Genomic DNA, 26,454 nt, shown 5'->3' on the forward strand with positions numbered 1-26,454 from the left:
TAGACAGATACTCCAGTTTTCGCTTGAGAACTCTGCAGCTCCTTCAGGGTTACCTTTGGTCTCTGTGCTGCCTCTCTGACTAATGCCCTTCTTGCCTGGGCTGAGAGTTTTTTGGTGGGTGCCCTCTCTTGGCAGGTTCGTTGTGGTACCATAATCTTTCTATTTGATGATAATGGATTTGATGGTGCTCCGGGGAATCAAAGATTGGGATTTTTTTTTTTTTAAATAACCCAACCCTGATTTGTACTTCTCAACAACTTTGTTCCTGACTTGTCTGGAGGTCTCCTTGGTTTTTATGGTGTTTGGTTAGTGATGCCTCTTGCTTTATGAGAGTATTTCTCAACTTTAGTGCTCAAGACCCACCAACAGGTTATGTTTTCAGGATTTCCTTAGTATTGCACAGGTGATGGAATTAATGCTTGAGCAGGTGTTGAAATCGCCTGTGCAATGCTAAGGATATCCTGAAAACTTGACCTGTTGGTGGGTCTTGAGGACTGGAGTTGAGAAACACTGCTTTATGGTGTTGCAGCCTCTGTGGCCTTTCAGAACAGGCGTGTGTATATATGTATATACAGTGCCTTGCGAAAGTATTCGGCCCCCTGGAACTTTTCAACCATTTCCACATACCATGTTTCAAACATAAAGATACCAAATATATATTTTTGGTGAAGAATCAACAAGTGGAACACAATTGTGAAGTTGAACAAAATTTATTGGTTATTTTAAATTTTTGTGGAAATGCAAAACTGAAAAGTGGGGCGTGCAATATTATTTGGCCCCTTTACTTTCAGTGCAGAAAACTCACTCCGGAAGTACATTGTGGATTTCTGAATGATCCAATGTTGTCCTAAATGACTAATGATGATAAATATAATCCACCTGTGTGTAATCAAGTCTCCGTATAAATGCACCTGCTCTGTGATAGTCTCAGGGTTCTGTTTGAAGCACAGAGAGCATCATGAAGACTAAGGAACACAACAGGCAGGTCCGTGATACTGTTGTGGAGAAGTTTAAAGCCGGATTTGGATACAAAATGATTTCCAAAACTTTAAACACCCCAAGGAGCACTGTGCAAGCGATCATATTGAAATGGAGGGAGTATCATACCACTGCAAATCTACCAAGACCCGGCCGTCCCTCTAAACTTTCACTCAAACAAGGAGAAGACTGATCAGAGATGCAGATAAACCTGTTAGCACAGCTGTGGAAAGTGGTGCTACAAGTAGGATCCCAATCCGTAACCGTATATAGTACAAAAACTTGGCACACACAATATATCTGTGAATCCAGTGACAAGTAATTTAATGGTGCACAGTACATACAGATAGACGTTTCGGTCTCATTGACCTTCATCAAAGGCCTTCTGACTAACGGTGGACACCGTGTCTTTGCCCAAACGCCACTCATCTACCGGTCAGATAATACCGCACTTTAGCGCTACTCTTCCACACAGGGGATTCCTATTTCTGGCCCTGTTTTACTTAGCTGTCTAGGAAGTAACAGTACATTACCTAGTACTTTGATGAAGGTCAAAGAGACCGAAACGTCTATCTGTATGTACTGTGCACCATTAAATTACTTGTCACTGGATTCACAGATATATTGTGTGTGCCAAGTTTATGATCAGAGATGCAGCCAAGAGGCCCATGATCACTCTGGATGAACTGCCGAGATCTACAGCTGAGGTGGGACAGTCTGTCCATAGGACAACAATCAGTTGTACACTGCAGAAATCTGGCCTTTATGGAAGAGTGGCAAGAAGAAAGCCATTTGTCAAAGATATCCATAAAAAGTGTCGGTTAAAGTTTGCAACAAGTCACCTGGGAGACACACCAGACATGTGGAAGAAGGTGCTCTGGTAAGATGAAACCAAAATCAAACTTTTTGGCAACAATGCCAAAAGATATGTTTGGCGTGAAGGCAACACAGCTCATCAGCCTGAACACACCATCCCCATTGTCAAACATGGTGGTGGCAGCATCATGGTTTGGGCCTGCTGTTCTTCAGCAGGGACAGGGAAGATGGTTAAAATTGATGGGAAGATGAATGGAGCAAAATCCAGGACCATTCTTGAAGAAAACCTGTTGGAGTTTGCAAAAGACCTGAGACTGTGACGGAGATTTGTCTTCCAACAAGACAATGATCCCAAACATAAAATGTTAGGGCTGGCGGAACGCACCAAATTATAAAATAGTAGTAGGTGCGTTCGCAGTCCGGGGTCCACCGTGCAGAGGCGGTACACTGCTGCTAGATAATGGCGGAAGAATTAAGTGGTGTGAAAACAGTCACACGTGGGTTACGTCACCCAATGTGAACAAGAGCGAACTCTGTTAATTCACAGAGCCGCACGACTGCTGAACGTAGATGCCGGAGCCTGTTTAGCTCACAGAGCCCGGCCAAAAGAGCGCACAGTGTATGGCAACAGAACTCTACCCCAAGGACACGGGGTTAGAGTCCCTCTAGGCCCACTGAGCGCACGGCGTCGCTGCCTATAGACGCTGGCTATGGAGTGTGGAGCACGTGCACTGAGGCGTGCCGAGTCACTGGTGAGGACTGATGCCTGACTCAACCTATGCCCTACCTACGCCTAAGCCTGGGCGCTAGCAGGCTAGGCTGCACAACACATGCGTACCAAGGGTAGGGGTTTCTTAATGAGTCATTCACCAGAGACATTCATACGTGCATACATCACTCACTCCTCATAGTCTGAAAATACAGTCTATCCTAGCGCATGGCCGAGCGGCCATGCCAACCTTTTATAGCCGCGAGCGTCCGGGACCTTCCTGGCTTCTCGGATGGGCCAATCCGAACAGGAGCAGGACCTAAGCACGTGACCTTCGATCTCCAATGGGAGATCACTCCACGGGCATGCTCAGTGGCCCGACATGGGGACTTAGTCCCTGGAGACTCGATGCTGAGCAGCATGTATTGCCATAGCTGTGCCAGAGGTGGCAGCAGCAAGCAAACCCACGGAGCTGGTCTGGGCAGAGCGCCTGGACCGACGAGTTTGCTGAGCAACCTCCTCTGCAGGTCGGCGCACCGTCAAAAAGGCGCATGCGCCGCCAAACGCATACTGCGCACGGCCTGCGCCCCCAGTGATAAAGATAGGGGACGCAGGACGCATGCAGCGTCATGCGCCGGTAGGCGGAGCTACCGGTGGAGGCGTGGCAGGGGGCGTGGCTTAGCGGCGGCCGTGCGCAGGCCGTCGCTGCGCTCAAAAGCGCTAATGTGAAACTAGCCTGAGGCTCGGGATTCTCGCTGTGCAGCGACAGCAATCCGACGCCTAACAAAAGTAAAATCTACAATGGAATGGTTCACAAATAAACGTATCCAGGTGTTAGAATGGCCAAGTCAAAGTCCAGACCTGAATCCAATCGAGAATCTGTGGAAAGAGCTGAAAACTGCTGTTCACTAACGATCTCCATCAAACCTCACTGAGCTCGAGCTGTTTGCAAAGGAAGAATGGGCAAGAATTTCAGTCTCTCGATGTACAAAACTGATAGTGACTTACCCCAAGTGACTTGCAGCTGTAATCGCAGCAAAAGGTGGCGCAACAAAGTATTAAGTTAAAGGGGCCGAATAATATTACACGCCCCACTTTCCAGTTTTTGTATTTTCACAAAAATTTAAAATAATCAATAAGTTTTGTTCAACTTCACAATTGTGTCCCACTTGTTGTTGATTCTTCACCAAAAATTTACATTTGGTATCTTTATGTTTGAAGCATGATATGTGGGAAAAGATTGAAAAGTTCCAGGGGGCCGAATACGTTAGCAAGGCAATATATATATATATATATATATATATATATACATACATACAGTGCCGACAAGTAGTATTCAACCCCCTGCAGATTTAGCAGGTTTACACATTCGGAATTAACTTGGCATTGTGACATTTGGACTGTAGATCAGCCCGGAAGTGTGAAATGCACTGCAGCAAAAAAGAATGTTATTTCTTTAATTTTTTTTTAAATTGTGAAAAGTTTATTCAGAGGGTCATTTATTATTCAACCCCTCAAACCACCAGAATTCTGTTTGGTTCCCCTAAAGTATTAACAAGTATTTCAGGCACAAAGAACAATGAGCTTCACATGTTTGGATTAATTATCTCTTTTTCCAGCCTTTTCTGACTATTTAAGACCCTCCCCAAACTTGTGAACAGCACTCATACATGGTCAACATGGGAAAGACAAAGGAGCATTCCAAGGCCATCAGAGACAAGATCGTGGAGGGTCACAAGGCTGGCAAGGGGTATAAAACCCTTTCCAAGGAGTTGGGCCTACCTGTCTCCACTGTTGGGAGCATCATCCGGAAGTGGAAGGCTTAGGGTACGTGCACACGCTGCGGATTCCGCTGCGTTTTGGCCGCTGCGGACCCGCAGCAGTTTTAGCTGCGGTGTACAGTACCATTCAAATGAATGGGAAAAAAAAAACGCTGTGCCGACGGTGCGGAAAAATCCGCGCGGATTTGCTGCGGAAAAATCCGCGCGGATTTGCTGCGGAAAAATCCGCGCGGATTTGCTGCGGTTTGGAATCCGCAGAAAGAATTGCATGTCAATTCTTTCTGCGGAAACCGCTGCGGGTTCCTATCTCCACCATTGTGGAGATAGTGAATCCGCAGGACCAAACCGCAGGCAAAACCGGATTCCGCAGCGGATTCCGCAGCGTGTGCACGTACCCTTATGGAACTACTGTTAGCCTTCCACGGCCTGGACAGCCTTTGAAAGTTTCCTCCCGTGCCGAGACCAGGCTTGTCCGAAGAGTCAAGGCTAACCCAAGGACAACAAGGAAGGAGCTCCGGGAAGATCTCATGGCAGTGGGGACATTGGTTTCAGTCAATACCATAAGTAACGTACTCCACCGCAATGGTCTCCGTTCCAGACGAGCCCGTAAGGTACCTTTACTTTCAAAGCGTCATGTCAAGGCTCTTCTACAGTTTGCTCATGATCACTTGGAGGACTCTGAGACAGACTGGTTCAAGGTTCTCTGGTCTGATGAGACCAAGATAGAGATCTTTGGTGCCAACCACACACGTGACGTTTGGAGACTGGATGGCACTGCATACGACCCCAAGAATACCATCCCTACAGTCAAGCATGGTGGTGGCAGCATCATGCTGTGGGGCTGTTTCTCAGCCAAGGGACCTGTCCATCTGGTCCGCATCCATGGGAAGATGGATAGCACGGCCTACCTGGAGATTTTGGCCAAGAACCTCCGCTCCTCCATCAAGGATCTTAAGATGGATCGTCATTTCATCTTCCAACAAGACAACGACCCAAAGCAAACAGCCAAGAAAACCAAGGCCTGGTTCAAGAGGGAAAAAATCAAGGTGTTGGAGTGGCCTAGTCAGTCTTCTGACCTTAACCCAATTGAAAACTTGTGGAAGGAGCTCAAGATTAAAGTCCACATGAGACACCCAAAGAACCTAGATACAGTATATATATATATTTTTTTTTTTTAATGACAAGTGAGACTTAGATTGCGCACACATGGACTTCCTTTCACCACGCCTGTGACTTATGAAGGTAATTGCTTGCACTAGAAATTTTTAGGGGTTTAATTACAAAAGGGGTGAATACATATGCCCGTGCCAATTTTTAGTTATTTGATCCCATAAATTTTATTTATGCCTATATTTTTCTCACTTCACCATCTTGGACTATTTAGTGCTGATGCATCGCACAAATCAGATTACAAAAATTATTTGAACACAGGCTTTAATGCAACAAAACAGTTAAAAAGCCAAGGGGGTAAATAATTTCACAAGCCACTGTAACCTGGACACAATTGTAGCAAACCCTTAGCAGAATGATAAACTGAAAAATTGATTTTGCATTCACAACAACATATTTTCCCATTCTTGAGACTAGCAAGGAACTGAATAAGAAGAACCTATTAGAAAGTAGAACTTTTCAAATATGCTGATTCAGAAAGTTTCGCCTCAATTTAGGTTTTGCTTAGAAAGGGGGGCACTGTGAAAACAGACTCAATCCTCAATCAACTGAGCACAACCTGTAGTCATTCAGCTGTGATGCGCTAATATATCAGGTCAATATCTGCAGGGAGCAGCATAATACACAGCGACACACAGGAACAGAAGCTCAGCTCAGGCAGAGTGACCATGGTAGGACAGAAATAGGGCATCGGCACTGTCTGGATGTCGGAGCTCCCAGTGGAACAGAATAAAGTCTTGGATCATCCATACAACATCTGATTTCTCCATACAAATTGCAATTCTTAACACAGGAAACTGGGTTTGATCTTGGACACTTCTTGTTAAATGTTGACGTATAAAAACAGGTGCAAGAAACAGAAAGACACCTGGATGGAATATGGATGAAAAAGGGATGATTTTTTATACTCTTCTGGACCTAGACCAAAGCCTTTTTCACATGTCTAATTTTTTCCCAGTATGTGAAAAACTGAACGATGTCCATCAGTGTGCTGGATCAGATTTTAATCAAAGTTTGTTCTGTATATCAGTTTTTACCATCATATTTTTTGTATGCAAGTTACTACTAGACAGCACTAGGATGCAACTAAGACGCCGACTTGTGCGCTGCCCGAGACTTTCATGGACCCCCAGACTTGAATGTGCGAGTTTGAGCTATGACTGGGATCAAAAACGGATGTCTCCATTATTTTTTGGGAAGGTGATCGACACTTAGGCCCAAAGACTCCAACAGATACATGTTCAATTAGGTCGGGATCACACATGTGAGAAACATGGCTGAGTCTCACCTGTTAATGCCCGGCACTGCCGCTGGAACTCGGGAACGGAGCGAACGGCTGCCTGTATTGCTATGCACTGCACTGATTATAGCTCTCAATGAAATCTCTCTGTCTGCATACAAGATGTGGAATAATAATCCCATAATGGGCTATTTCCCAGACTGTGGATAATGTAGTGACTGCTCTGCCTCCTAGCGATCCCGAATGGAGGAAAGCTGCCCCATGTTCCAACTCCGCACCCCTCCTTCTCCTTGGTGCTGTCTGGAAATAGCGGAGCACTGTACTCAGCTTATTCTGGCAGTCCCATAGCCAATGAACAGAGCGGAGGTCAAGTATGTGCATTTTTGCGCCATTACAACGGAGCTCTGCAGAGACTGGTACTCGGGATTGCTGGCAACACTCTAACCCCCCCGAATGACCAGTAAGCAAGGTTCTCCAATTCTATAGTTAGGGGATAACTATTTGAAGGGGTTGTCCGGGACTATTTTTCACTATGGGCCTAAAAACTTACGGGCAGGTAGTAGCTAACATAGGCCACTACCTGCCTGTCATATCCGGCGGCTGCTCAGAGTAGTCACTGACCGCTCCTGCTGAGTATTCAGCTGCTCCAGGTCAAGAGAGCAGCTCTTCTTCGCGGCTCTGTCTACAGGGCGTGACAGCCGACATCATGCTGATTGACAGCCGACACCCTGCAGTACAGCATCTGGAAGCCGGCTGTCAATCAGCACAACGTTGGCAGTCACTCCCTGTGGACAGAGCAGAGGGGAAAAAGAAGAGCTGATCTGTCATCGGAAGCTACAGAATCACCGGCAGAATCTGTGTCGGCAGAGAGCGGCGCCGGGCATAACAGGCAGGTAGGCAGCGACTCTCTGCCTGATAGTCCTTAAGCAAAAAGTAAAAAAAATAAAATAAATAATTAAATATATATTGGTCCTGGTTAACCCCTTTAATAGGTTAAAAAGTGTATTTACAAATGTAACATTAGGTTTAACAAAAATGGTGAAAAAAAAAAAGTCATAAACCCGCCATTACTTGGTAAATGGTACATTGTCTTGTGCAGACATTACAAAAGCACCGACACTTTTTCTGAAGAATGTATAGGGGCCATCTAAAAAAAAATAATAGTTTTGCTGAAAAGTGTTTATGTCCTCGCAGCAAAAAAACAAAAACAAAAAAGTCTCCTGCATAAAAACATAAGACCTCGTTCACACACATCAGGAATAAATAAGAGTTTTTGTGAGAGACAACACTGATGATGACACGACCACCGGACGCCCCACAATATTAGGGGCGTCCCTGCCACCAGCCACGATGTAGAAGGATCATACAGGAGCGTCCATGTCGGATGATGGCGGGAGGACGTTAACGGGGCGGGACGGTGGAAATAGCGGAGCACCGGGAGACAATAAACGTTATTACGGAGACCACGACAGACGGCGTGATCGGGAAGCCACTGTCGAGTCGCCATGGAAACATGGATCACCCGCACAGGGCTGATAGTCAGTCGCCATCACCAGACAGGGAACATTCTAAACAAGTCACTGGTGGGACTAGGACTGGTCCTGGGGGGCGAGGGAGAAGAAGGATGCTGTTACCATGGTAACCAGACACCATGGCAGACGGCGCACAAAGCTGCAGCCCAGGCCCCTGCTCCTCAGCATCAGTCCTCCATCCTCCTACCTGACAGTATAGGGGGAAGGTCACCGTCTCGGCAGCGCCGATCGCTGACGACTACCAATATGCTCCGCCATGTTACCGTGCAGCGGCAGGTTATATCGCGACAGCTGCCACCTCCGTGTTTACAAACTTACCCCTTTACAAGGGCTGAACCTTGCTCAAGGCCAAATCCCACCAGCTCCCTGTCAGGATATCGCGATATCTCGCTTGACAGTAGGCCGGGGGGGGAGGGGGGAGTGCGATCGCTGCCTGCTGCTCCGGCTGTGGGACGAGGAGCCAGCACAAGGGATTACGTCATCGGAACAAGTGCGGGCCTGCCAGTAGTAGTAATGGCGGCTGCACAGCCGTGTGAGGGCGGAGCCAAAGCCGGCCGGATAGCGATGCTTTCAATTCCTAGTCGAGCGCATGCGTGTTGGAAACTACGTTACCATAGTGAGTGGAGGCCTGAGGGGGCCGCCGGTCCGCCGGATGTTATCTGGGGTCGACATGTCGTCATGGATGTACGCCCTCCGGCACTGATTCTGTCAGGGAAGTTTTCTCACTTTTGAGCTATACGTATATGTGACTCTTCAGATGTTGTATCAGTCTAGCCTGATGAAGAGACCTGAGTAGTCTGGAAAGCTTGCAATGTGTTACCATCTTTTCAGTTAGCCATTAAAAGGTATCAACCACCGAGGACTCTCAATTCTGAATATTTTGAGCTATAGAAATCTGACCACAATGCAGTGACAGAACATGTGACCACGCCTGTCCAATTGAAACGCTCACCTGAGAAAGCTGCTTTCCCATTGGAGGAGACTGCTAGGCAGGTCTGGTCACATGCTCCTCCACAACCTGTGCCACCATTGTGTATCCTGGAGCCTTGCAGAACCCTTCCTACCTATAATAATAGTGAATGCCACAAAATCATGTGCCCAACACATCTGCAAAGAATACAGATAATGTGCCGACCCCTGTAAGTCATTCTGCAGCCACGAGTAGACGGTGTGATATAGCTGCTGTAGCAGGCTAGTGGAGCTACATTTTGAATGAAACCCTATTGCAAAAAATGATCTTGAGGTCCAATGGCATGAATTACACTTAAGGGAACCTAACCGGCCCTCCATTTCTATCTTTTTTTAAACACCCTGCCTCACAAGCCCTTTATTACATTTGGCGCATTGCCAGACTTAGGCCGGGATCACACATGAGAAACACGGCCAATTCTCACGTTAAATGCGGCCGCACGCTCCGATCCGAGTGCCGGCGGCAGTGCCGGGGATTAACATGCGAGACTCGGCCGTGTTTCTCATGTGTGATCCCAGCCTTTTTAAAGTGTTTCTAAAGTCCATTTTTCTTATGCTAACGTTTTGAATAGTCAGTGGGGCGTTTGTTTCTCCAGACTAGTCATCCCACTCAACATGTTATAGCACCCCTGTGGGCGTGAAAACATAATTTACAAGAGCTGTCCTCATTGCCTGCTCTGCAAATTTTGCACATGATCCCAGCTTGCTTTCATTCACGTCATTGCTCCACATGTCAGAAAGCGAAGAAGCTGCTTCAGTTCCTTTTTTGTTCTCAGGCTTCTTGTCTGTTTCCGGACATTTGCAGTCTGCCTCTAAGGCCGGGATCACACATGCAACAAACACAGCCAAGCGGAGCGTGCGGCTGCATGTATTCCGAGTGCCGGCGGCAGTGCCGGGTATTAGGCCGGAGTCACACTAGCGATTAAATCGGATGAATTCAATGCGATAAAAAATCGCATTGCATTCGTCTCAATGTTATTCTATGTTGCTGCTCCCATCATGCGTTTTTTTAATCTGATCCGTTCCTCGGACCGAGACAATCGCAGCATGCTGCGATTGTCACCGATTTTCGGATCGGATTCGCCAATGCAAGTCTATGGGGGCGATTAAAAATCGCATTGAAAACGCACCACACGTGTGACTTGCGATTAAATCGTAAGACTTCTCCAGGTCAACAGGAAAGAGCATCAGGCATTGGCATTGGATGTCAATTTGATGCTTAGATGCGAATAAAATCGGTTCATCGCCGGAAATTCTGATGACAGACGGATTCCTGGACAAGAATTCTTTGTGCGATTTCGTACCGTTAAAATCGGTCCGAATTTTTAATGGTTGTGTGTGACTCCAGCCTTAAGATGTGAGACTAGTCCGAGTTTCTCGCATGTGTGATCCTGGCCTAAAGCCTAGAAGCGTACACCCGGCTTCAGAGGAGCAACGACTTGCACGCATCTGCAAAATATGCAGAGAGCAGGCAATGACCCACAGGGTCGTGACAACATGTTGAGTGGGACGACGAGTCTGGGGAAACCAACCCCACATTAACTAGTCAGAAGGTGATTGGCCTATTAAAAGCGGACTTTAAAAAATACTTTTTCTAAAGATCTGGTAATGTGTCAAATGTAATAAAGGGACAGTAGGCAGAGAATTTATACAGGAAGATACAAATGCTGGAGGGCCTGTGAGGTTACCTTTAAGAAAAAAAATTGTGGACAACCCCTTTTAAGTGGTGAAAAATAAAATCAGATGCTAGGAGAAAAAAAATTTGGTTTGTGTCACTATTTTCTGAAACTTGTAACCTTTTTTTTTTACTTTTTCATAAATGGAGCTGCGTGTGGAATTGGAATTTGTAACGGGCTGATGTTTTGATTGCTATAATTTCGGAGTACATAAGACATTTTCATTGTACTTTTTAGACGTGTGACGACTGATGAAAGGCAACTCTGGTGTCTTGATTATGTTTCTCGCTACAGCTAGCGATCGGTCTAATTAATTTTATATTTTTATAGTTCAGACTGTTAAGGATGTCACCTAATGATACCAAATATGTATATTTTTAATTTATTTTAATGGAAGGAAAAGGGAGTGGTTTGAATTTTTATATTTTTAAGAAACTTTATTTTTCACTTTATTTTTTTAGTCCCTTTCAGGGACTTGAATCTGCAATACTTTTAATACCATGTTATTGTACTACAGTGTAAATTGTGGTCTTTAAAGCTCAGCATATAGCTGAGCTTTAAAGCACAAGTTCCTATGGTGAACTGTGTGTCTGTGCAAAAATCACATTGACATGTCCATTTTTTTCAGGGATGACTGCCAAAAAGTAACAATACAAGTATATGGGTCCGTGAAAATTACTTCCAGCACATGAATGGTGTCAGCGTGCAGTCCATGACTGACATTGCAATGTATAGGAGAAGCTTTGTAATTTATTTATCCATAGGTGAAAAATACTGATGGCAAAAACAGACACAAGGAACAAATACTGATGAAACTCAGATCCAAAACACTTATGACACTCAGACCAATTTTTTGCTACGTCAACAAACAGGGACATCTGAATAAGGCCTTAGGGACATTGAAAAAGAGTTGGCCAGCAGTGGCAACCCCTTTAAAGAGGACCTGTTATCAGGTCAAAAGTGGACACTTTTTGCTTTTATCTTATTGCTGCTGCTCTCCTGTTTCCGGCCTATAATTCCAGGAATATGAGCCTTTTTAATGCACCAAATATTCTATAGTTTATGGACTATACAAAGAGGGCGTGGCTCACGATTCTCTGGGGGCATGTCTTCAGGCTGTTCTGATCCATCCCTTTGGTAAAAAACCATAAAAATTAACATATTGAGCACATTAAACGAAAAGGCCAATCTTTCTGGAACCATATCAAGGGTTTTAAAAAAGGGGAAGAAGTAGAATAAAATAAGAGCAAAAACTGCCCACTTTGGACCTGGTGACAGCTGTAAAAATCACTGCACTGTACTCCCTCTAGTGGCAGACATTAACAGGACCTGTCACAGATTCATACTGCCCAAACCATGGGCAGCAGGAATCAGAGCCTGGCTGAATGATTACAGACCGGCATAGTCTCCGAAATCCTTAAGCGTTTCAGACAAGATATACCTAGTTAGAAAATCTGTCTGAGGACCATTATCAAAGAAGAGACTAGGCCGGTATCGCCCCCATCAGCTTCTCCAAGTGCCGATCCGGGTAATTTTCAGAAAGTTGTGGGAAGCAGGGTGTGTTGCAGTCCGCGCTGCCGAGATTGACAAATCACCTGGGAAACAAGATGTTGTAGCAGTGTACTCCTTTATTTCCTCCTACGCGTTTCGGCGCCCTTCCTGGCACCTTCCTCAGGGATCCCTGAGGAAGGTGCCAGGAAGGGCGCCGAAACGCGTAGGAGGAAATAAAGGAGTACACTGCTACAACATCTTGTTTCCCAGGTGATCTGTGAATCTTGGCAGCGCGGACTGCAACACACCCTGCTTCCCACAACTTTCTGAAGGTTTTTCCACGTGTGAGTGGTTGGTGGAGGTCCTGCAGCAGCTGATTCTGTGATATGCTCTCAAGCCAGTTGTGGGTGACACAACTGGTATAGGTGAGTGGAACTGTATTATACCGCTCATACTTCGTGTCACTAGTGATAGGGCACTATTGCGCCTCTTGTTCCCCCCACCATTTTTTGTATTGATCCGGGTAATTGATAGCTATGGGAAAAGCTGTCAATAACCTGGCGCAGCGCTGGGAGAAACTAGCCAAGGGTCTTGCAGAATAAGTCTCGTCTCCTGCCAGAATCCGCTCAGTCTCCACAACCCCCTTTTGATTGACAGCTCTGGCTCGATAGAGCCAGAGGAGAGAGATGGGAAAACAAGCAGGTGTGAAGGTGTTTATAAAATGATTGGCCATGCCATGAAGTTTTTGAGGAAGATTTTGCTCAGTTTCTGCTCCAAAAATTCAATATGAACATACTCTGAAAAGGTGGAAAACGCCTTTATTGGCTCTTCTTATCAGTACATAATAAAACACTGATTGATTTTGTGCTCAGTCCCCACTGGTGGCCACATGACCACTGCAAACAATCTGGACACTGATCGGCTGCAGCCTTCAATATTCCATCAGCGTGGACGTCCATATAGAAAAGGGGCATGTAGGAATCCTGCCAGATTTGAACTTTTAAGAGGTGAGGTGCATCTCAAGCACTACTTTTTATCAGACTTTTTGCCAAAACCACTTAATGGTTTCTCAGTGACCAACGCCCTTTCATATAAATATGCATGATCGCTCACATGATGGACCATGCTGGGCATTTCTACAATGTGTCCAAATTCATAAGTATGGTGGCTGGGGGGAATTTGTGTGTTGTGTGAAAATTGTCCCAACCTCCATAGTAGCTTATATCTGGACAGATGTGAATTGTATGAAGTATGAGCAACTGGGCACCACAAAGAGCAGAGAAATACAAGCAATTTTTTTTCCTCATTATTTCAAGTTTATATCCACATCTACTCAGTGGTTTCCACTATTGTGCTAGTTTAGGTTCTAACTTTAATCGAGGACACTTGCTGAGAAACCCTGCTGACTACCCATTACCTTTGTACAGTAGCCCTGAGCACCAAGCAGTCACCAGGATTATACGTCCAGCAGGTTCCTCTTGGATGCAGATAAATGTTCTGTGGGATCCAGGTCATTTGCCTCATTTACTGCACATCATGTGCGCACTCTGTTAGTTCTGCCCGTAAATGCAATTCGCATGGTTTCCACAGCAAATAACTCAGAAACCAGGCCCGTTGGTTGTCCTAATAATTTTCTCCAAAAAATAACTAGTACTAGAGTTAAACAGTCCTCACCCCAAGCTTTCTATGTTCTACTCCATTAACCACTGTATTTTTTACTTTCATTTTTCTCCCAAAAGCAAAAACTTCTTTTCATCTACATAGCCGTATGATTTTATTTTTTTTTGCAGGACAAATTATCATTTTAACATAGAAAAAAAAAAAAAAAAATATAAAAAATATAAAGGTGAGGTGAAATAAGCAATCTTTCCATTATTTATAGTGATTGTTACCAGGTTGTCATGGACTAGGAAAAATGACTTGGTGGTAATGTGCTTTTACAGGTCAGTACAATAATAGCAATATCAAACGTTGTATAGGTTTTATATATCTTTGCAGTTATGAGTTCTGACTTGAAAAATGAGTCCCCATTTTTATGGCTCAGGACCCAAGCATATGTGGCAGTGACTGGTGCCTGCAGTAGTCCCCTGGAAAACTACTGGAACCCCACACTCAGGTTGTGGGGTGCTAGAACATGTGCACACGGACAATGAAACCTTTTGAATTATGCAGTCAGTGAATAACAGCAGTCAGAGCTGACTCTGGTTACTGCTGTTACCTGCCTCGTATTGTTTCTTTGATCCTCAGCCCACTCTCATATCCATACCTTTACACTGTATGTCAAAGTGCACAAAAGATGTTAAATATCCAAAAAGGTGATTCTAAGTAGAACTATCCAATATTAAATCAGTTTCGACCTTAGGTTATTAGGTTAACTCTATACATCTGTACATGAACAATGATGCATGAACCGGCTTCACGTCTCCCTTACCCAAATTTGGCAGCCTTATATATGCTTAGGAGTTGGTAAAGTTCCACTCAGGAGACCTATAGCCAGTCTGTACTCAAACCATGTTTCACAGATGTCTGAATTATTTTAATTTGGGTGTCCTGATCCTAGTACTTCAGTAGCAATTGTAGTATTTGGAGAAAGCAATATAAGCAGTTTTATGCTGCTGAAGGCATTTGTGCAACAAGTATATGTTTTCAATGTGTACACAGTACTCCTGTCATTATCCATTGGGGGTGGAGAGGATGGGAGACCACAAAGCAAGACAATGTCAGTCTAGATTAATATTCTCCAGCTCTCAAAAGTCACCACTGTTGTATATTCAGGATTTCTTTAGTATGGCAATCAGTTGTGCAGTGTTAAGGAAATCCTTAAAGTGTGACCTGTTGGTTGCCACTGAAGAACCCTGGCTTACAGTATACCAACATCAATGGAGAGATGCAGGGTGAGAAGAGGCCGATTGTGATAGTTGTTTAGCTTATCCAGAGCTGGATTCACATCTACAGTGCTCTGTAGTGATGCAGCTGATAATACACCCTGCAATAGTGTTGTGCCTGGTATTTGTACAGCTAAGTAAGGAGAGTACACAACCTGGTATCCTACATTCTCTACAAGCTCTGTAAAACCCCTGCACTATGGAGCAACTGTTTACTAGTCTATGAACTAAAATCGCAAAGCATGTCTGCAGCTTTACTCAGCTCTCCTCACAGCACAACAGATCAAGCACTAAAGGACGTACGTTCTAGTGATCAGTGGAGCACAACACTGGTGTTTCCCACCTAAACTATTGCTATACAAGATTAGATTGTAGATGACTAACGTGTGTCTTTGCTGACCCAAAACCATGTAGAATAGAAACCAAGCTTTACAGTATATTGAACAATCTGCATAATATGACTATGGGCAAACATGGTAGATGAGGTTCATGAGTGTAGCATACCACCACAGCTGGAGTGATCCTATTGCTGCATATACATTCAATAGAAATACTCAGGGTGTACAGGACTGGGTAACAGTTACATGTAAGCAGAGAAGCCATTCTCCATGTCCAACAGCAGCAATGTTACTAAAGTATACAAAAGAAATGTTGGATTCCATTCAGTAACTCCTTTCTAACTCCCTTGAATGCCACATCTAGATTATGCATTTTGCTTCAGGTTCCACATTAAGAGGATTTTCAGAAGTTTGAACAAACTAAGGCAGCAACTAAATTACACAGGATGGAGGCCTCAAGAGGGTGAAGAGCTGGGCTTGTGTAGCTTAGAAGAAAGAAGCCTCAGAATAAATTTCATTTATATGTAGTCAATACAAAAGGACTGGCCCATGACTTACTCCTTCCAAAGGACTAGGGGGCATTCACTATGTGTGGAGGAAAGGCAATACCAGATGCTACATTGCAAAGGATTCTTTACACTTTCAGCCATTACAGTGGAATGAATGACCACAAGACATGTTACTGGCAGATGCTACATTTATAAGGTTCTGATGCTTCTTACAACAAGTTGCATACTGATATAAATTAGTGATGGAATTTATAACTGGTGGAGAAAGATCCATCAAAAGAGATGTTTTCCAGTATTCTATGAGTGAGCAGCAAAACACATTCATGTCCCCTACCAGTCTAGCCTGGAGGCCACTTTTCTACAAAGAAACGCTACATAGTTATAAGCTGAACTTTACAATTGTGTCCTTTGCAGATGTGTAATAAATCTGTTTCTTTGCACAGCACTTGAGCAATTGCACAACTTGTTACAAATGCATTGAAAGCTGCTGATTGTAAGTTACAAGATACATGGCAGAAGTAGTGATTTTATAAACCCAGCCAAGTCATCCCAGATTTTGACTTTTACATTATAGGCAATAATTGCATGTGACAAAGCTGTACAAACTTTTGTATCTAAGTTTTACCATTTTTAATGAAAGGACTTTGGAAATATGGTACATTTCCTTGACAACATAACATTTCTCAGGAGCCACAGAATTTTTTTTTTTTTTTTTTACATCTGATCAGTTGAATGTTGATATTCCCAGCACCATTTACATGGCGAATAAAATCAGGAAAGCAACCATCAAACAAAACAGACCCATAGCTTCAGACAGGGCAAATCCCAAGATGGCGTAGGAGAACAGCTGCTGTTTCAAAGAAGGATTTCTGGAAGAAAAAAAAGTGTACATCTTAATGTTAGGTTTACAAAGTTAAACATTTCTACAGAACAGTCACCAGGAAGATTCACACTATATAGTGGGGTTTAAATGCAAGTCAGATTTGCCAGTCTTGTTAGCACAAGCTAGACTACCAATGCTAAATACTGGAGAAAAAAAAAAAAAAAAAAAACAAACAAACCACAAACTAGTGAATAATGTAAAGGCTCTTGGCTTTCATACACAGCCAATTATGGGGTCATTAATCTACACTTTTTTTGCAATGACAGGCGATTCTTAAAATCCTAGTTTTAAGCCGTCACATTTCATGGTCCCTACTTTGACTGTACAGATATCCTGACCTGAATGAGTCTCAGAAAATGCCTTGTGAGGCTGTTTAGTCCAGGTGAGGAGACCAGCTTATTGGGAATGTGAAAGATGTGTGAACTTAGCCTGGACCCACTTTTTACCAAACATGTTTTAGCCTATTACTTCTATCACCCATGTGTTAAAAATGTCTTTACAGTACCATGGATCATGCAAGTCTTAGACTTGAGCCAAATTCATAGAAAAGCCAATTAAACAGAGCATGCATGTTGAAAACCATGTTTATCACCCATCCTGTGACTACAGCACTGGTGGGAAGTCTTCTTGGCCCTTTGCAGACTTTGAATATCAGCATGGATTCTAGGGATCAAAGAGGTCCCCAACATGCCTTATCCAACTTGACCAAGCTGAAAGTTTCCTTTGCAGAAATCCCATTTAAATGGTTTGAGAATCAGATACAATAGTGGGGGAGGTGACCACATACAAACCTCAGGCAGGGACCCCAGCATTGCAGAGCAACAAAACAGTTACCAATACCATGCCAAGTTGTAGTCAAGGCTGCGTGACTATTGAATAGAATGGTCTCCACCAACTACAAAGTGCCCTGGCACAGGACAATGCTCCAAATTTTAATGTAATCACTTGATCAGAGATGTCTCCTGTAGACATGGGACATTTTAGGCATCCCCATTTGAAGCTCTAGTAGAAATCTTTAGTCAGAATGCACTACAAGAAATTCAAACCAAGTACATCTAGGACCATTTCTTGTAATGCCAAGCTTCATCATTTACACCACTAGTCCTTGAGTAGACTGACATTTTTTAATACACAACCCCTTTAGAAATTGACTCATTTGTAACACAGCAAGTTGGCAATGTTATCTTGGATTGATAGAATGTAACATTTCCATATTTTGGAGACATTGTAGCACTGATTGTTACAGTCCACATAGCTGCATGCAACACCATGCATGTATTAGTTGCTGTTCTATCAAAAGTTACTTTGTAGCAGAACAAGTCTTCTTGTAGTCCTAACATTGATTAATCCCTTCCTGATGTAGACAGTACTAGTACATTTTATGTTGGGTGCAGATCTATGGAGCAAGCTCAGCAGTTGAGCCCACTTAATACATGTATGCACCTGTCCCATCACCCTGAAATGCAAACTCAGTACAAATAGGTTACAAAGTTTACAAGTGATGCCCTGAAGCTGATCTGGTCCGCTTAGTCCTCCTGCACCACTATGCTGTAGAGGTAAAGCAGTCTTTGCTTATAGCATACATCTAGCAGTTTGGGCCAGAGCCTCAGTCATGCTGCTGGTTGAAACTCTGCACAATGCCCCTTGATAAAGACTGGGGATTACCAGGGAGATTAAAATTAGGGAAGATGGGCAAGGCTTGGGCATAAAACTTCCCATTGTCCATTTGAAGAAAAAAAAAAAAAAAAAAAAAAATAGATGTCCACTTCTTGGACAACTTCTCATAACTCAGTCTATCACACCCTCCCCATGCCGGTACTCATTCTCCAGTGCTGTTGTGGTGACACCGGCAACCAATCTGCACTTGCATAATGGTCCCCCCGCTTGTCGAATAGAACAGGAAGAGAAAGTCTGATAGTTGAAGCAGGGACATAATCTTTATTTTTATATAGCGCTAACATTCCACAGCGCTTTACAGTTTGCACACTGTCCCCAATGGGGCTCACAATCTAAATTCCCTATCAATATGTCTTTGGAATGTGGGAGGAAACTCACGCAAAAAACGGGGAGAACATACAAACTCCTTGCAGATATTGTCCTTGGTGGGATTCAAACCTAGGACTCTAGAGCTGCAAGGATGCAGTGCTAACCACTGAGCCACCATGCTGCCCATAATGTTAATGTATAGTGTACGCAGAAAGCTGCCAATCAGTGGTGTGGGTAGGTCGAGCACTGCTAGATCTGCAGTGATAGCAGTGACTGTATCAAGATGACAGCACACAGACAAGTAAGTGACATTGCTGGAATCAGGGTCTCAGCCCCATCATGCTGCTCCCAGATCATACAACAAAACTCCAGTGACAGATTCCTTTTAACCCAAATGTGTCACCTCATATGCCTATGAGAATGCCAAGTTTGGGTCAGGAGACCCACTGACTGTGTATTGCAGTCCAAGTATGGAGTTGGAAACACGGATGTGCGAAAAGGGCCTTAAGTTAAATATATACCTTCACTATAGTGGTCAGCAAAACAAGGATTGTTGATGGCCATCTTTCCAGCCCTGCATGTATATGCTTTTAATGGGGAGGGCACAGTATGCTGCTGCCAGACACATTTGGTAAAGGCCTATCTCCTGGGGAAACAAGGATTGGCACCGTTGTTGTAATGTAAAGTTGGCCATACACCTGCCTGTCTTACTTCCCAACTATTGGCTGACACCTCTCCAAACTCCACCATACACAGGCTGTGCATTCCTGTGTTTTCAATGAGATATCCAGTCATAATTAACCGGTAGCGGCTTATTTCTGTGCCCCGCTATTGAAATTCAACAGGCCGAAAACACTCCCACTGACAATAGTTGTCGTAGGAGAGTTAGGAGCCACCACACATTGGATAGTCGGCAGAATTGTATCTAATGTGTTTGGGGGGCCTTAGGCTTGATTCTTGTACGTCATGGGGTAGTACAGCAACCTCATACTATATGGTCCAAAATGATAAAGTCAATGGCCCTTAATCTAAACTTTATGGAGGATCTTACTGTGTTTTGACTTTGTTTGCCAATTCAGGCAAAGGGAATGTGTCAGCAAGATCAACTCCCCTAATCTGTTTATGTGGACGTGCAGGTCAGTTAAGGTACTGTCACACTAAGCAATATCACTAGCAATATCGCTATAACTAGTGACGTTATAGCGATATTGCTAGCGATATCAGCTGTGTCTAATACTTACCTACAACCCGCTGCTTATCGCTGATCGCGCGAGAACAGGCTGGACTGTTTCTCGTCGTCAGCTTCCTGCGGCACTTCCTGTGGAGAGACAAGCATGGAGCTGGGCAGGAAGATGCAGGATCGCCTAGTGTGACAGGAAAGTAGCGACCCCCGACCTCTGCCTGTGTGGAAGCTCACTAGCGACCACTTAGCGATGCACCAGCAATCCTGACCGCGTCATATCGCTGGTACATCGCCAAGTGTGACAGTACCTTGAGATAAATTATCTGTTCCCTGTATCAAGGGACTTCCTTTTCATGTTAAATTTGTCCCAAGGCTGGGACCACATGTCACAACAACCACACAGGAGTCCCAGATTAGTGAATGCCAACAAAAAGGGAACAGTGCTGCATAGAAGAGGATTACGTTATTTTATGGGGACCAAACATTTTGATCAAGAAGGGGTTGTCCTAGTAGTGCACAACTACTTTAACTTAGGTCCATTTGAAGTGTTTGGACACATCCAAACAATTCACATTGAGCTAGACAGTAATTGTGGCTGCAGAACAGGATAAAACCTGACCTTTTTTTTTTTTAAGGCTGCATCTCCATTGCAGAGTCATTTGAAATCAGTATTTGGGACCCAGGTTAAAAGGGTTGTCCACTACAGAGACAACCCGTTCTTGAGCAAAGGGTTTGGCCCAAATAAGATAATTGAGCTTGTACTCACCTCCTGTACTTTCACTGTTCCCACAGGGTCTGCATTCTGTCCCGAGGCTCTTGTGCGATGTTGTGACACGTGAAGCCAGCACCCAATCAGCACTGGCGTCAGTCTCCGCGTTCAGACAAATCAAAAACGTAGAGCAAGTCAGTGATGCAGCGTTTACTTAATGTTTGATTTGTTGGAAGGTGGGGAGTGACGCCGGTGCTGATTGGGTGTAGACCTCACGTGTCAACTGCACGGGAGAACTAATGCGGACAACTTTAAGTCCACGTGGGTGTTAGGAATAAATGTATCTGATAACACCCACTTGGACTTAAAGACATTTCATTGGGTGCCAAGTACTTTGATTGCGATCTGTGCAACAACAAAGTAGACATTTTATAACGCTAGAACATATTAATCCATTCTGCATTAACTATTAGATAGTTGTTTAGCTCAACATGAAAGTGAAGGGTCCTCTTTAATTTGCAAATAAATATTTGCATGGTAAAGTGGCTGTCCACCACCAAGAGCCAAATTAGAAGGGTAGTACAATTGACAGTATTTGCTATAGGCCATGATACAGAGACTGGTCTGAGTAGGACTCCATATATAAATTAAAAAAAAAAAAAAAAAAAAAAAAAAACCAGCATTACTTTTTTGAATCATTGCACATTTTAATAAAATATTAAGTCTGAAGCCCTATAAAAGGAAGCCACAGAAACTTAGTTTGCAAAACAGAATATTTAATCAACAGGACAAGTCAAATCTTTAAGCTCCCCAGTTTAACATTTTACCCCTCCCACCAAAAACAAAATAAAGTACGGTAGTTACCTGGCATAACCAATGATGAGACTACCAAAAACTGTTCCAATACCAGCACCAGAGCCAGCCACACCTACTGTGGCAGCACCAGCACCAATGAATTTAGCAGCAGTGTCAATGTCCCTGCTGATTACACTGGTCTGGATTTGCCTCAATACCAGCTGGGTGCAGGGGTTCTGTGTGCCATTGAGGAGCGTGCTTCCCTAGAATAGGAAAAAAAAATAAATTAAAGACAATCCAAAATATTTGTTATTTTCAATTAACTCAAATGCACAAGCCATCCTTGTAATTACACCCAGAATACACAATATGTCCTTGAATTGACCCAGTGACCTGTACTGAGTGCCCTTCATGATAATGGCATACTGAATATTTCCAGGCATCAGCATTAACCTAAGACAACCTATGGCGAGTGTGGCTCACTATGTTCTTAAAGGGATTTTAACATACTGATAACCTATCCTTAGGATACTCTGGAGATCTAACACCACCCCAACCTGTCAGCTGTTCAGCCAGGTGCAGAACTTTGACCGCAGCTACACATCTCCCTCAGTTTGTAGATGCTGCTGCCAAGCTCTGCAGATCAGCTGCTTCCCATGATTAGGAACTGAACATGGCAGCCAATAGATTTGGGGGAGTGTAAGTCAAGTGTCACAATGTGATATTGATCTCTGGGATGGTTCAGATATATGACTGGAGGTCCCTTTAATGGTGGTACTAGAGGCACTAAACTCCAAATCCATAGCAAAAAGTAAAGTTTCTACTACATCAGATCTCATCATAAAAGGCATCACTACATAAACCATGAACATTGCATTTCCCCCTTAAGCTACAAGTAATGTATACAGCAGAAGGGGGGGGTTGAAGATTGAGCACACAATGGGTAAAGCAGGGTTACCTCTCCAGGTCGGACCTCTGGTTGAGACAAGACTGACGCAGAGATTGGTCTGTACAGAGCTCTGGATCCAGCACGGATCTGACAGGACAAGAACAGACATGACATTAGGTCCAGTGATCACACACGATATGGATCGTTTCGTGCACATAAAGGGTTAACTGCAGCCCTAGCATTTTAAGCCGCAAAAATACAAGTAAACCACAACTGGAAAAAACACTAAAACACTAAAAAAATAGAAGACACATGAAATCCCCAGCATTACTAAGGCTGCAGCTCTGAGGCCACTGATCCTGCAGCTCAGATGAATGGCGGCTGCTCACTGTCCTTGGGCTGTCAGCAGGGCTAAGGTCACACAGGCGGCAGCAGGGCGCACAGTGCAGGGAGCCCCATAGTCAGCGCAGGGCACCTGAGACAGCCGCTGTCAATCAGGGAGGCGGCAGGATTAGACCACCGTGCAGCAGAGGGGGGACCGCTGCACAGACTTTGACCTACACAGAGGCCCAGGGATGCGCTGCGGGAGTAGGCCTCGACCCCCCCCCGCAGCACCGCGGCCGGGAACACTCACCAGGGAAGGGGTAGACACGAACTTGGCGCAGGCGTACATGTTGTCGGAGGTCTGTGGGGGCTTCTGCCGGGAGAAGGGTCAGCTGTCACGGTCCCTCTGCGGAAGGAGAGCGAGAGAGGAGTCAGAGGCGGAAATAACAAAAACACGGAGGAAAAAGCAGGGAATGAAGCAAGAGACGTGACGGCCGAGAGGAGACCTAACGAGGACCCACAACCGGGGACCGACAGGCCGCGCAGAGCAGACGGATGGCGGAGGATTCCCGGCAACCCACGGCCCTCCTCTTACCGGCACCAGAGGTCGAACTGAACGGAGGACACCACGCAAGCGCGCTCCGCCCTTTATAAAGAAGACCCGGATGGAGGGCGGAGAACTCACTCAAGGTCACTTTGTAACAACTTTATTGACTCCGGTTTACAGAAACAAATGGCATTTACTGGCTGATAAGGAGGAAGGAGTGTAAGTGACCTTAGTGTCGCAAGGAGGCTCCGCGGCTGCTGCTGACCTGACAGCCACTCCTCATCCTGCTCTGCTGCAGTGTCACATCCAGCCTGTAGTGTTTTACCGTACCCTCACAGTGTCACATCCAGCCTGTGGTGTTATACCGTACCCTCACAGTGTCACATCCAGCCTGTGGTGTTATACCGTACCCTCACAGTGTCACATCCAGCCTGTAGTGTTATACCGTACCCTCACAGTGTCACATCCAGCCTGTGGTGTTATACCGTACCCTCACAGTGTCACATCCAGCCTGTGGTGTTATACCGTACCCTCACAGTGTCACATCCAGCCTGTAGTTTTGTACCGTACCCTCACAGTGTCACATCCAGCCTGTAGTGTTATACCGTACCCTCACAGTGTCACATCCAGCCTGTAGTGTTATACCGTACCCTCACAGTGTCACATCCAGCCTGTAGTGTTATACCGTACCCTCACAGTGTCACATCCAGCCTGTAGTGTTATACCGTACCTTCACAGTGTCACATCCAGCCTGTAGTGTTATACCGTACCCTCACAGTGTCACATCCAGCCTGTAGTGTTATACCGTACCTTCACAGTGTCACATCCAGCCTGTAGTGTTATACCATACCCTCACAGTGTCACATCCAGCCTGTGGTGTTATACCGTACCTTCACAGTGTCACATCCAGCCTGTAGTGTTATACCGTACCCTCACAGTGTCACATCCAGCCTGTAGTGTTATACCGTACCCTCACAGTGTCACATCCAGCCTGTAGTGTTATACCGTACCCTCACAGTGTCACATCCAGCCTGTAGTGTTATACCGTACCTTCACAGTGTCACATCCAGCCTGTGGTGTTATACCGTACTCTCACAGTGTCACATCCAGCCTGTAGTGTTTTACCGTACCCTCACAGTGTCACATCCAGCCTGTGGTGTTATACCGTACCCTCACAGTGTCACATCCAGCCTGTGGTGTTATACCGTACCCTCACAGTGCCACATCCAGCCTGTAGTGTTATACCGTACCCTCACAGTGTCACATCCAGCCTGTAGTGTTATACCGTACCCTCACAGTGTCACATCCAGCCTGTGGTGTTATACCGTACCCTCACAGTGTCACATCCAGCCTGTAGTGTTTTACCGTACCCTCACAGTGTCACATCCAGCCTGTAGTGTTTTACCGTACCCTCACAGTGTCACATCCAGCCTGTAGTGTTATACCGTACCCTCACAGTGCCACATCCAGCCTGTAGTGTTATACCGTACCCTCACAGTGCCACATCCAGCCTGTAGTGTTATACCGTACCCTCGCAGTGTCACATCCTGCCTGTAGTGTTATACCGTACCCTCGCAGTGTCACATCCAGCCAGTATTGTTATACTGTACCCTCACAGTGTCACATCCTGCCTGTAGTGTTATACCGTACCTTCACAGTGTCACATCCAGCCTGTAGTGTTATACCGTACCTTCACAGTGTCACATCCAGCCTGTAGTGTTATACCGTACCCACACAGTGTCACATCCAGCCTGTGGTGTTATACCGTACTCTCACAGTGTCACATCCAGCCTGTGGTGTTATACCGTACCCTCACAGTGTCACATCCAGCCTGTAGTGTTTTACCGTACCCTCACAGTGCCACATCCAGCCTGTAGTGTTATACCGTACCCTCACAGTGTCACATCCTGCCTGTAGTGTTATACCGTACCCTCGCAGTGTCACATCCAGCCAGTATTGTTATACCGTACCCTCACAGTGTCACATCCAGCCTGTAGTGTTATACCGTACCTTCACAGTGTCACATCCAGCCTGTAGTGTTATACCGTACCTTCACAGTGTCACATCCAGCCTGTAGTGTTATACCGTACCCACACAGTGTCACATCCAGCCTGTAGTGTTATACCGTACCCACACAGTGTCACATCCAGCCTGTGGTGTTATACCGTACTCTCACAGTGTCACATCCAGCCTGTGGTGTTATACCGTACCCTCACAGTGTCACATCCAGCCTGTAGTGTTATACCGTACCCTCACAGTGTCACATCCAGCCTGTAGTGTTATACCGTACCTTCACAGTGTCACATCCAGCCTGTAGTGTTATACCGTACCCTCACAGTGTCACATCCAGCCTGTAGTGTTATACCGTACCCTCACAGTGTCACATCCAGCCTGTAGTGTTATACCGTACCCTCACAGTGTCACATCCAGCCTGTGGTGTTATACCGTACTCTCACAGTGTCACATCCAGCCTGTAGTGTTTTACCGTACCCTCACAGTGTCACATCCAGCCTGTGGTGTTATACCGTACCTTCACAGTGTCACATCCAGCCTGTAGTGTTATACCGTACCCTCACAGTGTCACATCCAGCCTGTAGTGTTATACCGTACCCTCACAGTGCCACATCCAGCCTGTAGTGTTATACCGTACCCTCACAGTGCCACATCCAGCCTGTAGTGTTATACCGTACCCTCACAGTGTCACATCCTGCCTGTAGTGTTATACCGTACCCTCGCAGTGTCACATCCAGCCAGTATTGTTATACTGTACCCTCACAGTGTCACATCCTGCCTGTAGTGTTATACCGTACCCTCACAGTGTCACATCCTGCCTGTAGTGTTATACCGTACCCTCACAGTGTCACATCCAGCCTGTAGTGTTATACCGTACCCTCACAGTGTTACATCCAGCCTGTGGTGTTATACTGTACCCTCACAGTGTCACATCCAGCCTGTGGTGTTATACCGTACCCTCACAGTGTCACATCCTGCCTGTAGTGTTATACCGTATCCTCACAGTGTCACATCCAGCCTGTAGTGTTATA

At 45.1% G+C, this 26,454-nt stretch overlaps 2 protein-coding genes across 5 annotated transcripts in view; both read right to left on the reverse strand.

The window, feature by feature from the left end:
• The window catches only part of ATF2 (activating transcription factor 2), a 121,550-nt gene extending 112,825 nt beyond the window's left edge, over positions 1–8,725 (reverse strand). For 2 of the 4 annotated variants that reach the window (XM_073577417.1, XM_073577420.1), the window contains exon 1: positions 8,545–8,724. The gene's annotated coding sequence lies outside the window, so the exon portion shown is untranslated. Of the gene's footprint in view, positions 1–8,413 lie in introns of all 4 variants that reach the window. The other 2 variants (XM_073577419.1, XM_073577418.1) reach the window with 2 other exon arrangements.
• A 7,539-nt stretch (positions 8,726–16,264) lies between these two features.
• Positions 16,265–23,594, reverse strand: ATP5MC3 (ATP synthase membrane subunit c locus 3). Its single transcript, XM_073577421.1, has 5 exons — positions 23,459–23,594; positions 23,174–23,269; positions 22,609–22,686; positions 21,720–21,913; positions 16,265–16,963 (listed from the first exon to the last, which is right to left on the reverse strand). Exons 2-5 carry the CDS (start codon positions 23,210–23,212, stop codon positions 16,849–16,851), a joined length of 426 nt encoding a protein of 141 aa, XP_073433522.1. The 5' UTR covers positions 23,213–23,269; positions 23,459–23,594; the 3' UTR covers positions 16,265–16,848.
• Between the last annotated feature and the right edge of the window lie 2,860 nt (positions 23,595–26,454).

Source organism: Dendrobates tinctorius, unplaced genomic scaffold, assembly GCF_039654945.1.
Source record: "Dendrobates tinctorius isolate UK_male_01 unplaced genomic scaffold, ASM3965494v1 ptg000056l, whole genome shotgun sequence".
Classification (NCBI taxonomy): domain Eukaryota; kingdom Metazoa; phylum Chordata; class Amphibia; order Anura; family Dendrobatidae; genus Dendrobates; species Dendrobates tinctorius.

Excerpts from the sequence above, each read along its gene's own strand:
- ATP5MC3 (XM_073577421.1), bottom strand. The coding sequence starts at position 23,212 with ATGTACGCCTGCGCCAAGTTCGTGTCTACCCCTTCCCTG. Across the intron at positions 22,687-23,173 it reads TCGTGTCTACCCCTTCCCTG|ATCCGTGCTGGATCCAGAGC; the intron begins GTGAGTGTTCCC and ends TTGTCCTGTCAG. Across the intron at positions 16,964-21,719 it reads CTCATCATTGGTTATGCCAG|AAATCCTTCTTTGAAACAGC; the intron begins GTAACTACCGTA and ends TTTTTCTTCCAG.